Raw genomic sequence first — 21,313 nt, 5'->3', positions numbered from 1 at the left:
GTCGGCGAAATAGCCGATACACGTCCTTCTCCTCAATGACAATGTCAATGTCAGCTTGATCCTGAGGGGCAATGTTCTCAGATTTTTCTCAAATCTTGTATAAAAAAACATTAAATTCATTGGCCAGTTTAGTGGATGGAGTGACTAGTTGTTTTTTATTTTTGTAGCCTGTCAAATTCCTCAGCGACCTCCAAGCTGAAGAGGAGTCATTAATGCCAAATTGTTCCTCCATATTCATTTTATAGGCACTTTTTGCTTTCCTAATGGCTTTATTTAACTTTTGTCTGGCCAGTTGGAGGCACCACCATTTCTCAATACCAGTGAACGCAAACTTCGGAGAACGAACTCCCCGAATGATTGGAGTCATATCTTTAAATATTATTCTGACTAGTCAAATTATATAAAGCTCTTTCTGATTCTGATAAGTAGTCAAAATACATTTGTGACTATCCAAAATATATTTATATATTTGGTAGTCAAAACATAGTTCTATATGCTTGCCATATGCTTATATGCTTAAGCGGCTTGCCATAATGACGTGTCCCTCTCTCCCCTATGTTATGCTATGAGATAGTTGGCCAAAATCTGATAGGTTCATTTGGATTCACTCCAGCTTTTGCGTCCTGGATCGTTTCTTCTCATTGGCTAATTTCTCCGGAGCCCATCCTCGTTCGATTATTTCAGCCAATGGATGTACGTGATGTCATATGAGCTTTTGCCTACACGCCCCAACAGATCATGCGCAAAGCATTTCGGTACATGAAGTTTAAAAACGAAGACTTTAAACCGAAACAAATGTACAGAAAAACTACAATATGCGTTACGCCTTCGGTATTTATGGGCCGTCTTGACTTTTCATACGGGAGGTGAAATAAAAGAACACAGTCATGAGTGTGTCAGTTTTCTGAGCAAGGATAGATTCCCAATGCCAATGGTAAGTCAAAGTAAACCTCTTAACGTTAACGTTACATGATAAAAGTGTAGCCTACAGTGAATACGTAAATCTTAAATACTATGTGAATGATGTTCATTCATATTGCGAAGCTAGCAAAGTTTATGTTTACATCTGAGAGTTGCATTGCTTGTTATGATCGTGCATGCGAAGTAATTTTCGTGTTATTTCCTAAAATTTGATTTACGTTAATTAGCAATGTAACATAAAAGCAATCATGCGATACCAGGCTTTTACTGCGGAATAAACCCAACGCAGGAACAAAGCTGTCTGTTGGTTTTTATGTAGGCTATGGACCCTATAATATTTTCATTGTTTCCAATCCAAATCATACAGTAATCATGTTGTCAAATGTTTACCTATTTTATGTACTTATGTCTATTTCATTTGTACATCTGTGCACTGTATTTGTGTGCCCTGTCACTTCAGGGTGACAGCAGGTGCAGTAACGGTGTCCAGCAGAAAGCAAAGATGTTGTCGGATGCTCAGCTCTTTGATGGGGAATTTGAAAAGCTGGTGTCTGAACTAACAGAGCAGGACTTCACGGATCCAGTTCTCACTGATGCCCTCAGTAGACTCAGAGAGGTAAAGTAAACTAACTTTCACAAACATGGATAAGAGATAAAAAGATGGCACGCTGCACTGGTTATTTAATGTGAAATGTATTTTAAGAATTACATAGTCAGTACATGGAGTTGAGACAAGTGGAAACCGGCACACAAATAATAATAATAATAATAATAATAATATTTGCCATTTGCCATTTAAATCTCCAGAACATATCTAAAACAATACTTAATAAACTCAGCCTTGAATTTATTGTGTTATTTGTTAGTTTTGTGAAATGTGTCCTTTTTATCTAGGTGCTTCAGTACAATGCCCCTGGAGGCAAGAGAAACCGAGGCTTGTCTGTGATTGGTTCTTTACGGGAGTTAGTTTCTCCCTCTGAACTGCCACCTGAGGAAGCTCACAGAGCCCTTTTGGTTGGATGGTGCATTGAACTGGTGTGTAAAATTGATAATATTAATTGCAATGGGGAGAGAAAAAAAAGAGCAGTGCAAACCTTTTTGATTTCTTCACAGCTTCAGGCCTTTTTCTTGGTGGCTGATGACATCATGGATGCGTCCATGACAAGAAGGGGTCAACCCTGTTGGTATAAGAAGGTAATTGATTTATGATCATTAAAAAAAAAAATAAGATAGATTAAAAAAGACAAGAATATAGATTTTTTTTTTTAAGATTAGATTTTTACTGTTAAAGGCATTGTCTAGCCATAAAATTATGTCATTATTCCAAACTTGCATGACTTTATTTCTTCTGTGGAACACAAAAGAATATAGTTAGAAAAATGTTGGTAACCAAACAATTTCTGTTCCCATTGACTTTCACTTCATAGTCAATGGAACACACACCTTTTGGTTGCCAACATCCTTCAAAATATCTTCTTTTGTGTTCCACAGAGTTTGTGTCATACAAGTTTGGAACGACATGAGGGTGAGTAAATGAGGACAGAATTTTCATTTTGGGGGGAACTATTCCTTTAATAACAATACAAATCAGAATTCTTGTGTCTGATTACAAAAAAAAAATGGTACAGATCACGGGATTGACAAATTCATAATTGTTTAAGAGGAATAAGTATTATATTTGTATGTTTATTAGGTTATATTATTTAACAGTAGTGTATGTGTGGAGTATTGCTTAGTGCTTTCTTTTTGAATTTGCCAGGAAGGAATTGGTCTGGATGCCATTAATGACGCTTTTCTCCTGGAGGGGGCGATCTACCGCCTTCTTCGCAGACATTGCAGAGGGCAGGGCTACTATGTCCATCTGCTTGAGCTTTTTACTGAGGTAACACACACAAAGGTTCATTAGTCAGCTATAACACATGTACATACATTTTAATCTTTCGTGCAAAGGGTACACAAAACTGTTAAGCTATTTCAACCACATTATGCATATTGTATAATCGATAAAGCTGAATCTTTTTTTCCTCAAGACCTCTTTCCAGACAGAGCTGGGTCAAACTCTAGATCTGATGACTGCACCTCCACATAAAATTGACCTTGATCGCTTCACCATGGAGAGGTGAGAAGTTCTGATGGACTTTTTAAACTTATGGAACAGACTATTTAAATAATTGCTTGCTGATTTATCTATAGCTTATTATTTGCCAATTGCCTATCGTTCATTTATTTACATTGTATTTTCCTCAGGTATAAAGCCATTGTAAAATACAAGACTGCATTCTACTCGTTTTATCTCCCGGTGGCTGCAGCCATGTACATGGTGAGTTTGGCATACATGTGTTCTGTGTATATTTAATGTAAATACTTATTTTTGTGATCTTTTTTATTGATTACAGGCAGGGATTGAGAATGAGACTGAACACAACAATGCTAAAACAATTTTACTTGAGATGGGAGAGTTCTTTCAGATACAGGTATTAGTATAAAGCAACATTTTTGAAGCCCTAGTATCCTTAGTCAGATCTGGTTGCAATATCTCAAAGCATTCATAACATGTTTGTCACTGACAGGATGACTACCTGGATTGCTATGGGGATCCTGCAGTGACTGGAAAGATCGGCACAGATATACAGGACAACAAATGCAGCTGGCTGGTGGTGACCGCACTGGGCATTATGACACCTGAACAAAGGGCAGAACTAGAGGTTAGAAAGTGTGGGGCTGCTGAATGCCAAAAAAAAAAAATATTGAATGCAAAAATAGAGCACATTAATGTGGGAGAGTTAACAGATTCTTGTCTTGTCTACTTTCTCTCAGTCATGTTATGGGCGTAGTGATGCTGAAAGCGTTGAAAGGGTCAAGGCTTTGTATGATACTCTGGAAATGCCTATCCGATACCATCAACATGAGGAGGAGAGCTATCACCGCCTTCAAAAACTCATCCAGTTTCATGCCAAAAATCTGCCTCATGCTGTTTTTCTTAATTTTGCAAAGAAAATTTATAGGAGGAACAAATGAGGTGTGGTTCAGGGAACTGGGGGGACTTGGCAAATGGAGTTTAGTATTCTAGGTACAAAGACTTCAGGCTCAAATAAAGATGCAGTGTGGGATTTTAGTTGTATATGAAAATTGTAGATTTTAACTGCACTTTAAACATACTGTCAAGAATTTAGCATTGCATTAAAAAAAAAGATAATTATGTCGCATCATTATTTGTTTTTCCCCTTTTATTGAAGCAAAAATGCAATTTGCTGATTCAGAGGACAGGAATTATACAACAGATAGTATAAATTTAAATCTGTTTAAATTGAGGTACATATGTATAAACCATATATTTTCATCAGCTTTTGCATTGTATTTTCAATATTTTTGGAAGAATTGGGGAGAGTGAAGAAGTAATGAAAAAAAAGATTTATAGACAAAAATAAGTAAATAGTTAAATTAATTTTTTTAAATATGAGAACCAACCAGTGGACACTGGACAGATGCATATATTCCTTTAATATTTAAATATTATTTAATAAGAAGAAAATACCCTAGAGAAAATATCTTCCCAAGCAGAACACAATGGCACGTCAGGGCAGTTTCATTCAGAATCCTAGCTTTTTGTTTGTTTGTTTTTGTGAAACCGGTCACAATACCAGTTGTACTGTACATTTATAGACTATCAGAATGTCTGTTTCAAGTGTCCGGTCAGGTGATCATCAATACCCAATATTGCTGTAAATGTAGAATACAAAACGACATAAATGTGCAAATAAACAAATCTGATCAACTCTTTTTACTATGCATTTCTCTGTGTGAGCTGTTTGAATGAGTGTGTGCCGTGCAAAAGAAGTGTCGAGTCGTAAATTGTGAGAGCCGAGCAGAGAGATGCTGCTGAGGGAGGGGTGTGGTCTAGAGGATGGGATGAGAGAGAGAGAGAGAGAGGAGGGGAGGGTTAGATGACGGAGCGATAGACTGGAGGAAAGAGAATAACGGCATAATAATTTCAGAGTCATGGCTTTTGCGGTGGAATAGAGATCGAGATCAAGAAGAACGCATCATTTGTATCCTTCTGGAAATTGGGTAAATTCGTTTTCTTTTTCTATTGCATTATATGCTAGATTTTGAAGCATTTTGTTTTATTGCCGAATTTTCTGATTCTTTTCCTATCTTTTTTTTCTTGTAAAGATAATTATTTGAAGCTATATCATAACCCAATACGTTATCAATGTGAAATTTTAGGCTACCGTATATACAGTAGCGTTAAAGTCTGCGGAGGTGCACAACTCGAATAATCTTTTTAGATATAATTTTATAACTCTCTTTAAATATTTATTAGGCCAACATTAAATAGTACACAATGGTGTATTAGAGAACGGGATGTTCATGAATTAAATATCAATCATGATTTTATTTACTAAAACGCTCGCTAGGCCCGATTTACATCCTCTGTATCCAAGGACATTGGGCGCGAGCAGTGCATTGCCCACTGTGTTTATAAAGAGCGAAAACAGCGTTGGTTATTGCTACGATTTTCTGCTCCACATGGCTCCCGCAGAGAAAAAAACATAAATATTATTGGTCGAATAAAGAGATTTAAGGATATATTTTGCTACAGCATGTTCTGCTCTAGGCATGACATATATTTAGATCAGGCTATTCTCGAAATAATGTAAGAATTGCAAGAGTGAAAACAAATTTGTCCTGAGGCCATGGATTGGGAGAATGCAATTAATGACTTTGAAATAATGCTATATAATTGATATAATAGGCCTACAGTACATAAAATACTGATCCAAACACACACACTCACACACACACTGTAGATAAGTATTTTATTTATAAGGATGGTGTACAGTAGGTATTTGTGTTTCAGTAAAACAGAATAGTGTATACAGTATATTTTTATGCTCTGAGAAACTGGAAGAAATAATGATGTTCAATATGTTCAATGATGTTTCAGGAACTATACAATTTACCAAAATTATGTTAAAGCTGCAGTCTGGCGTTTTTCCTCTTTGTCGCCATCTCTGTTCGAAATCTGCAATTGCAGTCATACGCGCAATTATCAACTTTACGTGAGTTGTACCTCATCATCCTCAACACCGCACAGCGCGGATGATCACAATGTTTGAGGAGACTGTGCAGCTGTCAGTCACCGTGACGATGTGGATATTGTCATTCAGAATCACAGATTATTCTTTTTGGAAGTATGACCAACATTATAATTTTTACAAGAAATTGTCATCTGAACTAGTAAGAAACATCCACATTTGTTCTGGTTCTGACATTGCAGTAAAACGCGCTGATTAAATCTAACAATCGCTTATAAGTTATCATATCACGATTCACGCAAAACCGTGCAAATTATACTTTGTTCTCAAATTGTTAATGTTAACAATGTAAGCAAGCATTGCGTGACTAATGTCCTTCCGATATGTATCCATGTTTTCGCATGGGTCCGGTTGCAGTCTCTTTTTTTCTGTAGCCACTTCGAAGTCCGAACAAAGTGTTTTGCATTTTACAGCGGGTGAATCTGTTGTCACTGGTGATTGTCGTTTTAACCTTTCTGGATCCACCATCAAATTGCTAAGTTTTATTATATCAAGTGCTGTGAGAAAAGGCTATAAATCTCCACCTCAAACATCCTCACACGCAATATAGCCTACTAGCCGAGACTCCTTCTTTGTGTGTTCAGATGTGACGTAATGACGCAATGACATGCTTGAATCTCCCATGGAAATCCACCAGTACCACTGGAATTAAAAACATTATTACAAGCTTACCGCTTTGAATCGAAATAAGGCAAGCACTGTCTGGTTATGTATTTCGGATCATTTTTGACCCCAAAAAAGCTACGGACTTCAGCTTTAAATTATGAAGAGTGTTTGTCGGACCTCTCAAGCAAGGTATTTTTTTTTACTTTTGTGTTTCTTAACAGAATCTGTCTTTTTGATATTTCAGGTACTAACATAGTCCAGGATGTGACCCCATATGTTTACAGACACCTTAGACAAACATCAAAATAATAATCAGCACAAACAAACTATACCACCATGCATCCCTCCTCTCGTCCCTCTGTGCCCCCACGTTCCCGCAGGTTTGACAATAGGCGCTTAGAGGCAAAACCAAGCCAAGGGGCTAAGAGGGATGACAAAAACATGAACACAGCATCTTCATCCCCTCGGCGTGGCACTCGAGGACCACCTGAGTCTTCCAAGTTAAAAGGCCCTGGTCAAGGTGCACGAGCCCCAGTGGTTCAGTCCAAACTGGTGCGGCCACAGAAAAATGGTGCTCATGCAATTCCAGCCATCTCAAAACCAAAAAGTGGACACACTGTATCCAACCTGGCCCCAGCTGTGGATCCAAACTGCAATGAGCCCAGCCTACCTTGTCTGTGTTGTGATGGCCATTCACCTCAGGATAGCAACAGCCTTTTCAATCACAACCATAACAACAATAACACTGTAAACATCAGGCAACAAATGAAGCTACCGCCACCACCTCCTCAGAAGGAATTGGCTGTTTCAAAAGAAGACATCAAAGAAGACTTGAAGTGTGATCCAGAAATAAAGCAACCTCATGCCATCCCAGTGAAGGAGATAGAGAAGGAAAATGACAATTTGGATGAAAAAGAGGCTGGTGACCTTAAAAATGATGACTGCAGTGTAAATGTAAATGGCAATATTGATGTCAATGGCAACGGCAAATATGATGGTGAAGATGATGATGATGACGAAGAAGATGATGATGATGAAGATGATGATACTCTTGTTCCTTCTTGCTGCAACTGCCCAGAGTCCATGCTAGACTTCTCCCTCACATCCTCTACCTCATCTTCTTCCACATCCATTAGCAGCTGCTCAGATCTGGAGTGTGACTGCCCTGATACATTTTCATTGTCATCACAGGAACAAGAAGCCACAGAAAGCTGTCCATCTTCTCACTCACTGGTCTCCAATTGCCCTACCCTTCACTCCAATGTCTTACCATTAGATCTCAACCCTGCAAGATCGCCTTGCTCTTCTGATGAAGGCTATCCCTCAGCCCCGTGCTCTCCTTCCTCTGACTACACAGAGAGCAAGAAATCAGAAGAAGGAAAATGTATCAAAGTGGATCTCCTCCATTTTTTAGACTCCATAGAAGAATTGGGCAAAATGGATCTGTTCTACCGCATTGTTAGGCTGGCACATTGGGAACTGGGTGGTGAGCTGATTGTCAGAGATAGATTGGATCACCAGCAGAAGCTTCAGAGGGTCAACAAAGAGGTTAAGTTGGCATATCTTGTGAAACTTCAAGAGGAAGGGTTAGACTTTGACAATGAGGATATCACTGAAGTTTTGGATGAAATGGGCAACATTGACATTGCATGGAATTTGTATAAAAGCAACAGATCAAGTGACTCCCAGGAATTTTCTGATGCAGGGGTAGATCTGACAGCTCCTTCTGACCTTGATGAAACCCCTGCCTCTGATTCACCTGCTTCATCGCCATTGGATCCTCCTCCCCGGCCCCCAAAGCCTCCAACAAGGCATGTGAGTGCTCACTCAGAAACGCACACTTATGAGAACATCATTGGACATGCCTTCTCAGTCTCATCCACCAACGACACTACTCCTTTCTCTTCAAGGGTCCCTGTTCCTACCTTGCATGCACTGTCATCCTCACCCCCAGCCTTGAAACCTCCCGCCCTTCCTCCTCCTCCTCCATCACAGCCTGTGTCCTACTTCTCCCTAAATACACCTACTCTCACCTCCCCCACACCACCCATTCCTCCTCCAAGAAGACGTCATAAAGCCCGTCTAGAGGCTCAAAGGCTTGCTCAGCTTGAAAGAGAAAAGACACCTCTATCCCTTCCACCACCAACGTCCAGACCTCCTCCATTGCCACCTCCACCTGCAATGTCCTCGCCTCCAGCTATCCCACCTCCACCATCACTCCTGCCCCCTCCATCATTTCATGCACTGGATGTGGAAATCAGAAAGTTGCTTGCACTTGCAGGCCTCACCCAAGCTGAATTGCTTAAACTTAGTCCCGAGTTGGGTGTCTGTGTGGATGTAGTCCCGGAGAATGAGCAACCGCCAGTGTCTGATGTCTCTCAGTTTGGAGAAATCAGTGCAGATGAGGGTTTGCACTCCATATTGAGAGAAGGAACCAGATTTGGGAAAGACAGATCTACAGGTGTAAAGGAATTAGATACTCTCGGTGAAAAGGACATTTTTAAAGATGAACAGAAAGAAACAATCAGGACAACATCCTTCACTGAAATGTCAAGACGACGTAAGAGAAATGGTGGAAACTGTAATCATAGCTGCAGTTGTGGATCCAATGTTAGCCTATCTCCCAACTCATATTACAGCACTAATCTTAGCAATACAAACATCCCGAATGTTAGCTTTGGGAGTTTTGATTATACTTCTATGATCTCAGACACCCCTCCTCCTCCACCTCCACGACCATTGCCCCCTTGTCCACCAATTGTCTCCAATCCTCCTGAACTTCCCCCACTTAAGCCATGCACTCTACCTGCCAATGCATCTCGCCCGGATAGATTTGATTGGCTGATAGCCTTCACCCCAGAAACAGAGTCGCCACCTCTTGAGATCCAAAAATTGTCCAATGATGGCACATTGCAAAAAGGCTTAACTTCAGGCTTAAAAGTCACAACCTTTAAAGAATTACGCAACAGAAGCAAACAGAACTCCAATCCTGCCCCTATTCAACCAGAACCCGATCCAACTGTCGTCACCCCAGACCCTGATTTCCTGTACAACCTCAAATGGAGAAGAGAGAAAATTGATGGGGATGGCTGGGAATATACTTCCCAAGCACAAGCCTCTTTTCTTCAGCCACCACCCACTCCTGCCTCATTGTCCCTCTTTAGGGAAATGTGCCGACTGAATATACAGGATGTTTGCCCTGCAAAACCCAAAGTGTCCCAACAAATTGGCTGTTCAGGAAGCGAAGGCAGCCTTAGGACTATTTGTGATGAAAGCGATAAAGCTGTTCACACCAAAATTATGGAAGATGAGGATGAAGAGGAAGTTAGGGGAATGGCAGATGGAGCTTGGACTTTGGAATCGAGGACAACAGGTAAAGTTGATTTCATAAATATATATTTGTTTTCTCTGACCTGTTTTGTCTTAAAAGGGTTCATCAACATCATAAAACAGTGCAAATTCATTGGAATATTAAAGAGAAAGTAAAAGAACAATGCTCTGATGACATGGAAAGTGATGAGCCAAATATGAGACTCACACAGGCAGATGGGTAGATGAATCAGCAGAGCAAGACTGGAGGGACTCTCAGAATGCAGCAAGCTTAATGCTCTGTTGTTTTTTCATGATGTCACAAAGCCTTTCAATTATTCATCCTCTCAGCAAGCTAATTCCCTTTTTCTGTCATCCTCTCTTCCCTTGCCATGCCACACATTCTGTCATAATTTCATCAGTCAACGTTTCTATTTTTCAGTCAATAGTTTCAATGAATTTCTAAGTCAAATGATTTGACATTTCCCTTAAAATTATATTACCATCACAAATATTGTCTCATACAATAGTCATGATGCACATTCCAAACCTTTCTGATTCTGTCCTCAACTTTGTCATCTTTCTGACATAACTCTCTGTATCCTTTTATTAATTCTCACTTCTTATTTTTTGTTATTTCCTTTTGCTGTGCCCCTTTCTGCACTGTTAATCTGCCCAATGGAAAAGATAAATTTGCTTGGATCAGGTTACTTCACTGACAACAGATATAAATGGCCTCTAATGCGCCTGTAAATTGAGTTGCAAATACATTTGGATTAGCCTTCATTTTTGTTTACAAGTTTATCATGCAACTCTGCTAATTCACGCATTGGCAATATTTGTAATGTTCATCTTTTTCATGGATATTATTATTTATAAATTAAACACTTGTGTTTAGTTCTTCAAGTTAGTGCGTCAAGTTGTGTGTCTGTTATCATTTTGTGTTACTAAATTGGTGTTTAGTGAATCATTACACTCATCATCACTCGTATTTTTGACTTAATCAGTTAGCTCAAGAAAATGACCATATGCCTTTAAGTGTAGGAAAGGCGTGACTCACCTTTACACCAATCACAATACAGCAACAGGGAAACAGGAAATACTGAGTCAAAGTGACTTCACTTGAGAGAGAGATATCAGCACATGTTAAGGTAACATAAAATGGTTTATGAGAGTAAATCATAATACTCTATATATACTGTATGTATTTTAACACTTAGTCACCATAATCCATTGAAATGAAACATGCAATCTACTGATAAGAGTCAGAAAGTTATTGTCAATATTGTGCATATGAAAGGGCATATCCTGAAACGCCTAGCTTATCCTGAATGTCTAGCTTGCCTTTTAAGTCAAAGTTGCCATTGCAGGTGTAATGTGATCCATGTACAGCTCCTAGTGAGATCCTAGATAGAGAGTGCATTCTTTTCTGCACCCGGTCGGATGTTGAGGGATCAGATATAGTGCTATTAGGCTTTGCACACCATATACTGCCATGGAAGATTGTGGGATGTTTAAGTAGCTAAAAAAGACAAAGAAAAGATATAAGGGTGTGGCACTCTTTAACTCTGTGCAGTTGTAAGAAGGAATTTGTGTATTAAATTTGTGTATTAAAAATTTTATACATACTTTGGAAATTGTTGAGGAACAGTTTACCTTTTCAATTAATGCAATTTTTAATTTATTTATTTAGGCTAAAATAGTTAGTCTTTCTCTTTTTTCTCTCTATTAATTTAAAGGAATAGTTCACTTGAAAATTCTGTCATCATTTACTCACCCTAAAGTTGTTTAAAAACCTGTATGAATTTCTTTCTTCTGCTGAACATATTTTTAAAAATGTCAGTAACCAGACAGTTGATGAACCCCATTTACTTCCTTAGTAAGAAAAATACTTTTATCTTTTTTTCAATATTTTAATTTTAAGTGAACTATTTGTTTAATGTTCTGTGAAACACTTAAGAGAAACACTGAGTTGCATAGCATAGCACATTAAATGTATTATCTAAATTTTCTCATCTTTGTACAGTGAACAATATACATACTTTCCCCTGTGTACATACTGTGTCGTGTCGTGTTGTGTTGTGTTGTGTTCTAATGTTTGTATGGTTATTATAACAAAGAAAATACTCTCTTTAGCATATTGAATGTTTGAAGGAGTTCTCAATCATCAAGAGTTCTCATCAAGAGCATTCTCTCTTCTTCAAAATGACACTAACATTTTTCCATTCTCTCTTTTTCTTCCTCTTTCTTTGCTGTTTTACCATTCTGCCCATCCTTTCGATTCTGAATCTTCTCTATTGTTATACTTTCATAATTCTTCACCCCATGTTCCTATAATACTCCTGTTGAAGTGTCCTCACCTCCCCTGTCCCTTTCCCTGTCCTCACCTTATTACCTGCACTCTGCTCCCCTGTCACAAGCCTCCCAATGTTACCGCACTGACACTAACTGGAATCATGCCGTGGCACACTGTGAGGGTTCCATAAACACCTCAAACCCATTATGCATAAATCACAGCGAAAATGACTATACTGACTCCCTGTATTGTGCTGGGCCAGAAAACAATGCGTTTTTGTCCTTTAAACAAGACAATGATCTCAGTGGTAACATGAATTCTCTGTACTACCGCTGTAATCAAAATGACTGCTTTCTAGATTCGTTATACATCTGTGGGCATGATCCCGACAGCACAAAAAACAACTTCTGTCCTGAGTATAACAATGAAGTAGATTCAATCATAAATGATGATTCACTCTACAGTGATGCCAGATCCACAAGAAATACCCTGAAGCTGTTCACTGACCCAGAACCACCAACTAACATGAGCACACTCACTGAGGGTGACATAACACCATACAAAAACATTGACATGCAGACTTACATTACTATGCGAAACCTCAAAAATCGGAGCTATGTGAACAAAAACAGTCCTAAAGAGGACTCGCTGTTTGATTTGAACTTAGACAACAACATTGATAACTCAAAACCACCAATCAACCCATTTTATGACAGCAATGAAAACACACTAATGAACAAACAGGAGCTAGTGTCTTTCCCTGCCTACTACCTTTACCACCCCAAAAACTGCCCCTTGCATAAAGGCGCCCCACCACGGCTGTCCCCCGTAGGAGCGATCTCACCTCCCCACAGGTGCGGGCCTCCAGTTCCAGGCACTGATGTTGCCCGTCTCTGCTCACCCCTGTTTCCTCGTAGTCACACCCTTCCTGCCCTTGCTGCACCCCTTTATTACCCTTATCTGTACACCCCCCCTGTTCAAGTCCCTCCGCGGGAGCCATCGGTTCCCATACTTCACTCTCAGAGTCCACCACCGCTCACTTCGAGTAAGAAATCAGTCCATTCCCATTTCTCTCACTTTCTTCCACTTCTATCCCACTTTCTTTGATTGTAAAGCACTATGTCTGTTTGTCTGTGTGTCTCATTCATAATCCTGTGGATATTGTTGTCTATGACAGTGAGAAATATGTGGCTGTCCGTTGCATGATGACATCACAATCTCTTTCTGAAAGTGATCAAATATGGCTTATTTCATGTTATTTTTTTGCTGTTCAACTGTTAGTGTTTCTTTTTTTGTTGTTGTTATAAATTCTGTTAACTAAAACTACACTACAGTATGTAACTTTTGACCCAGCGGGTGAATCATACAAGTTACTTGTTGAGGAACATTGTTTTGGTAATTGCATGAGTGGTACTTTGCATGGATAAATCTGATCACTTGAGGCCATCAGACTGAAACGGTGTAAACTATAACTATACTAACTCAGCTAGTGTAGGCTAAAAGACAAATAGACCAAAGTAGTAACAGGTTTAGAGATTAAAAACTGTTAGTGCACCTTCCATTAGATAGTAGTATCCTGACCTTCTCTTCTTTATGTTGAAACATGCAGAGAATTAATCCTGGGTGTTTGTATTTTTCCCCAAAAATCGGTCCCGACTCTAAAATATAAATTATTATAGGCCAAGGCAAAAACATTGTTTGGAAGATGGATTTATGATGTACTCGCCCATTATTTAAATTGTGTTAATTTAAAACAAAAAAGTTACATAATGTAGCTGTAATATATTTTTTATTTACTTCTTATCTTGCTTTTATGTAACCTTTGCGTTTTGTGTTTATAGTGTATTTGTATGTATATATGTATTATATGTGTGTATTTTTTTACATTTATAATTTTGTTTATTTTTAAGGGATTGGTGTTTCTGTTTTTTTGCCGCTCAGCATGTTTTGTTTTTCACTTACCTTATGGTAATGCATGTGGCAAACCCAAATATGTCTTGAATGAATAAATATATTTTATAATTTATTCATGAATATTTGTATTAGATCTATAGCCTACACATTCCTTGCGAACTGCTGTCATGTACTGCACTGGATGAATCAGGATCAACTGTAATACATTATCTTCCGTTAATCGAGTTTCTAACTCCACCCTGCTGTCTTTCCCTCCTAATAGCGGTCCGCAGCTTCTCATTTGCTGGCTCTGAGCAGAAGAAAGTGGCCTGGATGGGAGATGATGTGAGAACCTCACTGAGTGCCGAAGGGCTGTCTTCTGCATGCCTGCAAGAAAAGAAAAGTAATATAGTATAGTATACCTCATGATTATAAAAAGTGCTGGTCCATATTTGTCTTTTATTTTTCTTTTCTTTCCTTTTTTTCTTTATTTTTATTTTTATTTTTTTTTATTTTATTTTCTTTAAAGAAAATAATAACTTTATATGTTTTTGTCACACAGCTCTTGTCAGTTCAGTCAGTGTGGCAGTGGAGGCCATTTTGGCTCAATTCAGTTCATCCAGGACTGTTGTACAGAAGGTCAGTTTTGTGCTAACTTTCGTTTTCAAACTTGGCATTATTAACCCCACTTTAGTTTAATAGAAAAATTCCCACAGAAGAAACAATTTGAGCTAAAATTCAAATAGTAAATCCCTACTTGTTTTTTCCCTTCTCTCATGCCACTTCCATGCACTTGGCTTATCTCTTCCTTTTTCTTTCTCCAGTTTTACTCAGTAAATAAGGTACATCAAAGTCCATAAACACGAGCTTTGCAAATGACCTATTTGCACACTAACCTCATTCACCTTTTCACCTCTTTTTCCTATTTCTTGCTCCCTCTCTCTACTCTACCCTTTTTTTATTCATTTTAAATACTTTATATCCCATTTCTATTTTTTCCATTGCTTTGCACATTTTTATTTTTTCTCTTTCTGTCTGTCTCCCTTTCTTTTATCTGTCTATCCTCCATTGCCCTTTTCTTGACCTCTTTTGACAGACTCTTTCTGGAGACAGCAGTGTAAATCCCTCTCTGGGTCGTCTGGTACTGCAGTGCCTTTGTCCAGCCCTGCGCAGCCTTCTCTGTGATGGACTTAAGCCCCACCAGAGTGACCTCATTGCAGGCAGAAGGCCAAATTCACCCTGGGGATTGGTTCAGGCCTCCACCAAACCAGGTATAAGACATTTGGACCTGGATTACAAGACAATTACATTAATTAAATATCTGTATTTTAATATTCTACCTCTCTTTCTCTCTCTTTCATCCTCAAAATTGTTTCTTTCTCTTCTTTTCTGGCACTGTGAATCCCTGCAGTATTGACTCATGCATCTCTGTCATACTTCCAATCTTTAAATATTCCTCGGTTTTCTCCCTCAATGTTTTTGTTTTGTTTTTGCTGCCCATATTCAGTGTCATATTTTTTTGCAGCTTTAACATGATTTAAAATGAACCGTACAGCATTGTACACAATCATTCTCTTTGCCCTTCCTAGCATTTTGACTGTGGTAAAGCATAACTACTATGTTTGCAGTTATTTAGGAAACATGCTAAGTTCACATTATTGTTTCTCAGAAAAAGAAAAACAATTCTTCAGCCAGTTATTCTACTTTAAAATGAGTGTTCTATGTCGGAATATATGTTTTTGTTTTGGTTCGAGTAATCCCGCCCACTGCCAATTTACCCAAAAGTATTTAGACACCCCGGGTTGCCAGTTGGCGGAAAACACTGCGTATTGCAGCCATGGAAGCGCGCAAATGAAATTGGTCAGAGATTACAGATTCTACCTGACCTAAAAACCTTCGCCATCCATCTAAAAAGCTCTATGAACAGAGGCGTATTAAAATGCAGATTAATTACCTTGTTGCCTTCCATTGTAAATTTCGCTCATTCCTGTTGCGTGTTCCAGAATTTAAACTGTTCTCATTGCAATATGACATACTGCACCTTTGAATGTTTCTAAAAAAAAAAAAAACTTTTCTCTTCATTTATGATGCTTCTTTAGGCCCAAGCACGCAGGCTTTGCACAACCTCCAGACTAAAGTAGCGGGGCTTCCCCAGCTTAAGCAGAACAGACATCGGTTCAATGCCTTCCTGTTTGGCCTTCTCAAGTAAGGCAGAACTTTCCTCTGTCCATCTAAGATCATTTAATTGGCAAAATGACTAATGTGTCACCTTCTTCTTTTCTCCTATGTTTTATTCTTATTCTCTTCTAATCTGTCATGTAGTGTCAAGCTTCTGGATTACTGGCTTTCGCATCTACTGTCCTGTGGTGGTAAGCATTCATATTTACTCTTGTTCTCTAGAGGTCCGTGCTGGAAATCCATCTTAAGCCATCTTAGTTTTTGGAACAGTATCTTATCAGCTCTGGGGTTTTGATGGCAATGATGGATTGTAAAAATACAAACATTACATTTTTATTTTCTTAAAATCATTTCACATTATTAATAATAATAATAATAATAATAACAACAACTTTTTTACTGTCTTGCAGATGTGTTGGAAACATATTATCGCCCCACTTCCTTCATGCGTCTGTCACTCACTTCTTGCCAGCCTCTTTTTGAGGAGCTTATCCTCCTACTGCAGCCTCTCTCTCTTCTGACCTTTAACCTCGACCTGCTGTTTCAGCATCACCACCTTGACCCCTCCTCCCCAACTCTTACCCCAGCCAGTCACACTTCTGACACATATAGCCCGCCAAATGAAGACTTCAGCTTCCGCTTGTCACCCAAGGGGATTTTCCAAGGAAATGGCCATAATCTTGGAAGCACGTTAGAGCAAGACCTTGGCATTTTGGGTTTAGACACCAACCCTAATTCAGGTCTCACAAGTCAGGTTCTTGATGTGTCAGCCTATCGCAATCCAATTTCGCTGTCATCAAGCAGCACCAAGGAGGAAGCCAATCCGCCATTATCATGGTTTAACGGGAATGAGACCTCCGCACCTCTTAATGTCGGAAGCCTTTCCCAGCAGGCTGGCCAGGCTCTTCAGCAAGGCTGGGGGGCAGTAATGCGTTTGGGGGAACGTTTAGGGCAGAACTTTGGTTTGGCCACTAACACAGAGGATGTTAAAGGTCCTAACTCACAAGATGACTTCAAGACAGACCTCTCCCTGAATCCAAAAAGTCCAGTTGAAAACAGGCAGCAACCAAGAGAGGATCTTTCCTTGTGGGATAGTGGAGCAGCGGTTCCCTGGGGTATGGGACGGCTCTTTGGAGCTTCTAAGAGCCCCAACAACCTACCAACAAGCAGGTTTGTTTATGTTTTTTTTTTAAATGTCAGTTTAGTTTGTTTCAGATGTGTCAGGTTTATTCATGCGACGTATCTTTGTATTCTGTTTATAGACGTCCATCTCAGTGGCTCTCTCCTGGCGTATCCGTCTTTTCTCGCATAGTGAATCTTGGCCAGGTTTCTCCGCCTGAGAAGAAAGAGCTCCAGAGAAACAAAGATAAGGAAGAAGATGAAAATGAAAAGATAAATGAAACCAGAGATCAGCCAAAGCCCCTGAGGTAAAGGTTTCATTGGATTATTCACATTCTTTTTTAAGTGATTTACATTTATATATTTTATGAGAATAATGTTCAAAACTTTTAGGGCCATTTTTTTTATTTAACTTAATAATAAAAATAGTAAGGTGTGTGTACGTCTTTTAAGGTGAAAGGAAAATGCTTTTTTCCTTTACAATACATTTGTAGAGTCATTAAGTTTGATTTGTCATGGACACATATTATATCTCATTGTCCCATAAAGCACAATCTATTTTGTCTTTGAACATTTTTACTCAGTATTATTTTAATATTATTCATGTACTATTGTAGTTTATAGTATATATATATATATATATATATATATATATATATATATATATATATATATATATATATATATATATATATATATATATATACGTTTTTTGTAATGTATTTTGTCAATTTTATTCATTTTTTTATATTTCTAAATAGTTTCCATTTATTATTTCAGTTAAATTTTTTATGGTTTTAGTTTCATTTCAGTTAGTCATTTTAGTAAATTTATTTCACTCATCTGATATCCACTTTACATAGTATTTCAGCTTCAGTTCAAATAAGAAACCTGTTTTTAATTGTTTTAATAATAATAATTATAAATAATAATATGTTTAATTTATATAGCACCTTTCCCAAGCTCAAAGATGCTTCACAATAAAGAGCAATAACATGACAATCATACAGTCAATAATATGCACAGACAGTCATATGGACAATGGACATTCGCCCAGTCCAGAACAAGAGCCAATGGTTGTGTTTAGCAGTTATATCAAATTGTGCAAAACATTCAATTCCATAACGATGAACACAGCACAGTGTGTAGACAGCATAGAAAGATGTTAGCATACAAACACAGTGAGCAGTACATGAAGCAAATACACGCTATGACTGATAATATTGCAAGAACAAACAGGTTTTAAGCTGAGATTTGAATTTATAGGTAGAGGTTTTGTTGTTATCATTTAATTTTATTTAACGACAGCAACGCTGCTATTACTGTCCATGTTCTGAGTCTTGTGTTCTGGTTGATCAGGGGGGTCAGAACTCTGTGTGACCACACAGGCACTGGAGCCGAGCTGAGCTTCAGGAAGGGGGAGGAGCTTGTTCTGTTGGGAGGTGTGGACCACGACTGGATTCGATGTCGTCAAGGTCACAAAGAGGGCCTTGTTCCCATTGGTTATGCTTCGCTTATCATGTGACTTATCTTTAATTCTGCCCGTATGTTTGTGTGGGAAAATTATCAGGGGAAAGCATTCAAGGAAAAAGAGACCATATAATAGACGTAGTTATTAGTAGCCGTGTTACGTGTTTATCCGTTTATCTCTGACCCTCTTGCCTGGTTTGTGATGTCTGGAATATTTTCTGTGATATATGCGAAAGAAAACATTATAAATTACTGTATAAATTATTAACATATATATATATTTAGATAGATAGATTTTACAAAGATAGATAGACAGATAAACTGGAAATAGAAATGGGAAATGAAGTATCAAGTTTAACAAAAAATAAAACCATCATATTGTATTTATTATTAGGTGTTCTGCCATAACAAATGGCTTGCCCACAAGCTTACTTAATTAAACAGCTCAGCGCAAAGTCATCAAAAAAATGGATATTCGCAAAACGACACTTCATCATAATTTTAAGTCCAATATGCATATGTGGCTTTTTTTTATCCAAAGCCTTTCTTGTCATATCATCAGCCCAGCAATGTTTTATAAAGATGCACACAACTTCATTATTGCAAAGGAATGAGTTTTGGTTATTTGGGGACTGCGTTAGTGCATAAATCAAAGATTTACTGACGTTAACTATAAATTATTATACAATTAATGTTTTTATTTGATTAAAAAGCTAGGGATTTACTGACTAGTCAGTCTATAAACAAATTACTTGACAATAAAAAATATTTTTTTCCTCAAAATCGTAATAATTTCTTCTCCTAATTTGCACACAAACAATTAATGGATTAACTTTGTGTTGCCTGAAGATGCCCTAATTTTATTATCTCACTTACCAGAAAAAAGGAAAAACTTTTTTTTTTTTTTACATTTTTGACCAACATTATTATTGTCTTATTGTTATTATTGCAACTCTCAATGGTAACAGTCGAATATATTAGTGTGGTAGAGTGTAGATGATTCTTTTATATTTCTTACAGTGTGATGGCTTATGTGGTAAGATCTGTATCACCATGAGCTTGATAGTGACTATGCATACTCTGTACTGTACTGTTTATGAGGCTTGTTGCTGGGGAAACCCATATATGATTGATGGCATTGATGATTTTCTTTTGAATGGATATTCTGCATCAGTATAATGCGTTGAATCAGGGGTTTACATACTAAACCTGCATGAATGTGTATGAATGTGTGTAGCAAATGTAAGGTAATAATCATCTATACAACTTATTTGTGAGCACGGACACATTCACTCATGATAAAAATGCTTCATGCTAAAGGTATAGCCCTTTAGTGGCTGTAGTGGGAAAGGTGATTTAAATTAGAGCTTGCTAATTCTTGTTCATTAAATGGCCCTCTGTGTTTCCCACAATTGAATGCTCATGTGTAGTATACATTTGTCACACCTCTGGCTTGGCATTGCTTTCAGCTGAGCTGCTAATCAAAAAACATATTCGATACAATCGAAAGATGAATCTTGTCCCGGTAACGTGGAACACAGCTTTTTCCATTACACCACATGATGACTTACCTTCAGGACGATTCCTTCCAATTGCAGAAAAGCAGCCAGCTATACAGTATCAACTGAGTATTACTGAAAGAACTGAGCATCCACATTACTGTAAGTGTAGCGTATGAAAGCTTACAATTGAAACTTTATGTCTGGGATTTATGTATCTACTATTTTGTCAGGGACAATTGGTACTGTTTTTAGGATATAGTTTAGGCGGTATTTCGAGGAAAAAGAAATCTGAGACAGAACTTGTAAAGTTATCTTTGTAATTGGCTTGAACTTTAATGTCTCTTAAAAATGAAGAAAAATATAATAAAATGTTATGGTTTGTGAGTTAAGCAGGAGTTCGGTAGAAAATCATATTTAGTATCATAGTCTTACCTCACAGGGCAAACTGCAATGACGCATGACTTAATCGTTTATTATTATTATTATTATTATCATTATTATATTATTTTTCATGTACTGTAGCTGTTATTTTCATTATAACTGCATTTATAATTGTGAGATTTGAATTAAATTAGTATGTTTTGGAGAAAGAAATGGCTATGTTGCATTATAAATATAGTGTACTGTTTGTTTGTGGCCAATTTATCTGCTATTCATCTGTTTCTCTTGTCTATCTATCTCTCTTTCTATCACTTGTGTGTGTACTTTTGTGTGGTGATGAGTTGCGTAGCTCTGTGTGGTATTGCCCATCGCTGGTAGCACACTTAAAGCATAATATGTTCTGTACCAACTCTTGAGTTCTGTAATTCCCTGTGAATCAGCTCTATGCATGTTGGTGTTTGTAAATATACCCAATAAAAGATGAAAAGAAACAAGTGTGTGAGGTGCTGAAGAGTATAAGTGTTGTGGCAGCGCATGCA

At 38.0% G+C, this 21,313-nt stretch overlaps 2 protein-coding genes across 5 annotated transcripts; both read left to right on the top strand.

The window, feature by feature from the left end:
- The first annotated feature begins 784 nt into the window (after positions 1-784).
- fdps (farnesyl diphosphate synthase (farnesyl pyrophosphate synthetase, dimethylallyltranstransferase, geranyltranstransferase)) lies at positions 785-4,701 on the top strand. The gene is made up of 10 exons (XM_039659917.2): positions 785-934; positions 1,382-1,537; positions 1,816-1,956; positions 2,035-2,115; positions 2,681-2,803; positions 2,952-3,040; positions 3,169-3,241; positions 3,318-3,395; positions 3,492-3,626; positions 3,739-4,701. The coding sequence occupies exons 1-10, from the start codon at positions 926-928 to the stop codon at positions 3,937-3,939; spliced, it is 1,086 nt and encodes a 361-aa protein (XP_039515851.1). The 5' UTR covers positions 785-925; the 3' UTR covers positions 3,940-4,701.
- A 137-nt stretch (positions 4,702-4,838) lies between these two features.
- rusc1 (RUN and SH3 domain containing 1) lies at positions 4,839-21,268 on the top strand. 4 transcript variants are annotated; one of them, XM_089117579.1, is made up of 12 exons: positions 4,839-4,989; positions 6,871-9,999; positions 12,287-13,276; positions 14,408-14,527; positions 14,687-14,763; positions 14,949-14,966; positions 15,221-15,395; positions 16,224-16,329; positions 16,447-16,493; positions 16,713-17,472; positions 17,565-17,729; positions 18,781-21,268. In XM_089117579.1, exons 2-12 carry the CDS (start codon positions 6,963-6,965, stop codon positions 18,944-18,946), a joined length of 5,661 nt encoding a protein of 1,886 aa, XP_088973705.1. In that variant the 5' UTR covers positions 4,839-4,989; positions 6,871-6,962; the 3' UTR covers positions 18,947-21,268. The 4 variants fall into 4 exon arrangements, with proteins under 4 accessions (XP_088973705.1, XP_088973706.1, XP_039514788.2 ...); XM_089117580.1 differs by lacking the exon at positions 14,949-14,966; XM_039658854.2 differs by lacking the exon at positions 12,287-13,276 and having other exon boundaries at positions 4,841-4,989.
- The last annotated feature ends 45 nt before the right edge of the window (positions 21,269-21,313 follow it).

The sequence above is a fragment of the Pimephales promelas genome, chromosome 12, assembly GCF_988280905.1.
Source record: "Pimephales promelas chromosome 12, fPimPro1.hap1.1, whole genome shotgun sequence".
Classification (NCBI taxonomy): Eukaryota; Metazoa; Chordata; class Actinopteri; order Cypriniformes; family Leuciscidae; genus Pimephales; species Pimephales promelas.
The sequence above is the reverse complement of the archived record's forward strand: the minus strand, read 5'-3'. Positions and strand labels throughout refer to the sequence as shown.

Coding starts and splice junctions, on each gene's coding strand:
- fdps (XM_039659917.2), top strand. Junction 3,242..3,317: donor TGGCTGCAGCCATGTACATG/GTGAGTTTGGCA, acceptor TATTGATTACAG/GCAGGGATTGAGAATGAGAC. Junction 3,627..3,738: donor AACAAAGGGCAGAACTAGAG/GTTAGAAAGTGT, acceptor ACTTTCTCTCAG/TCATGTTATGGGCGTAGTGA.
- rusc1 (XM_089117579.1), top strand. CDS start 6,963: ATGCATCCCTCCTCTCGTCCCTCTGTGCCCCCACGTTCCCGCAGGTTT. Junction 14,528..14,686: donor ATGCCTGCAAGAAAAGAAAA/GTAATATAGTAT, acceptor TTTGTCACACAG/CTCTTGTCAGTTCAGTCAGT. Junction 17,730..18,780: donor GATCAGCCAAAGCCCCTGAG/GTAAAGGTTTCA, acceptor CTGGTTGATCAG/GGGGGTCAGAACTCTGTGTG.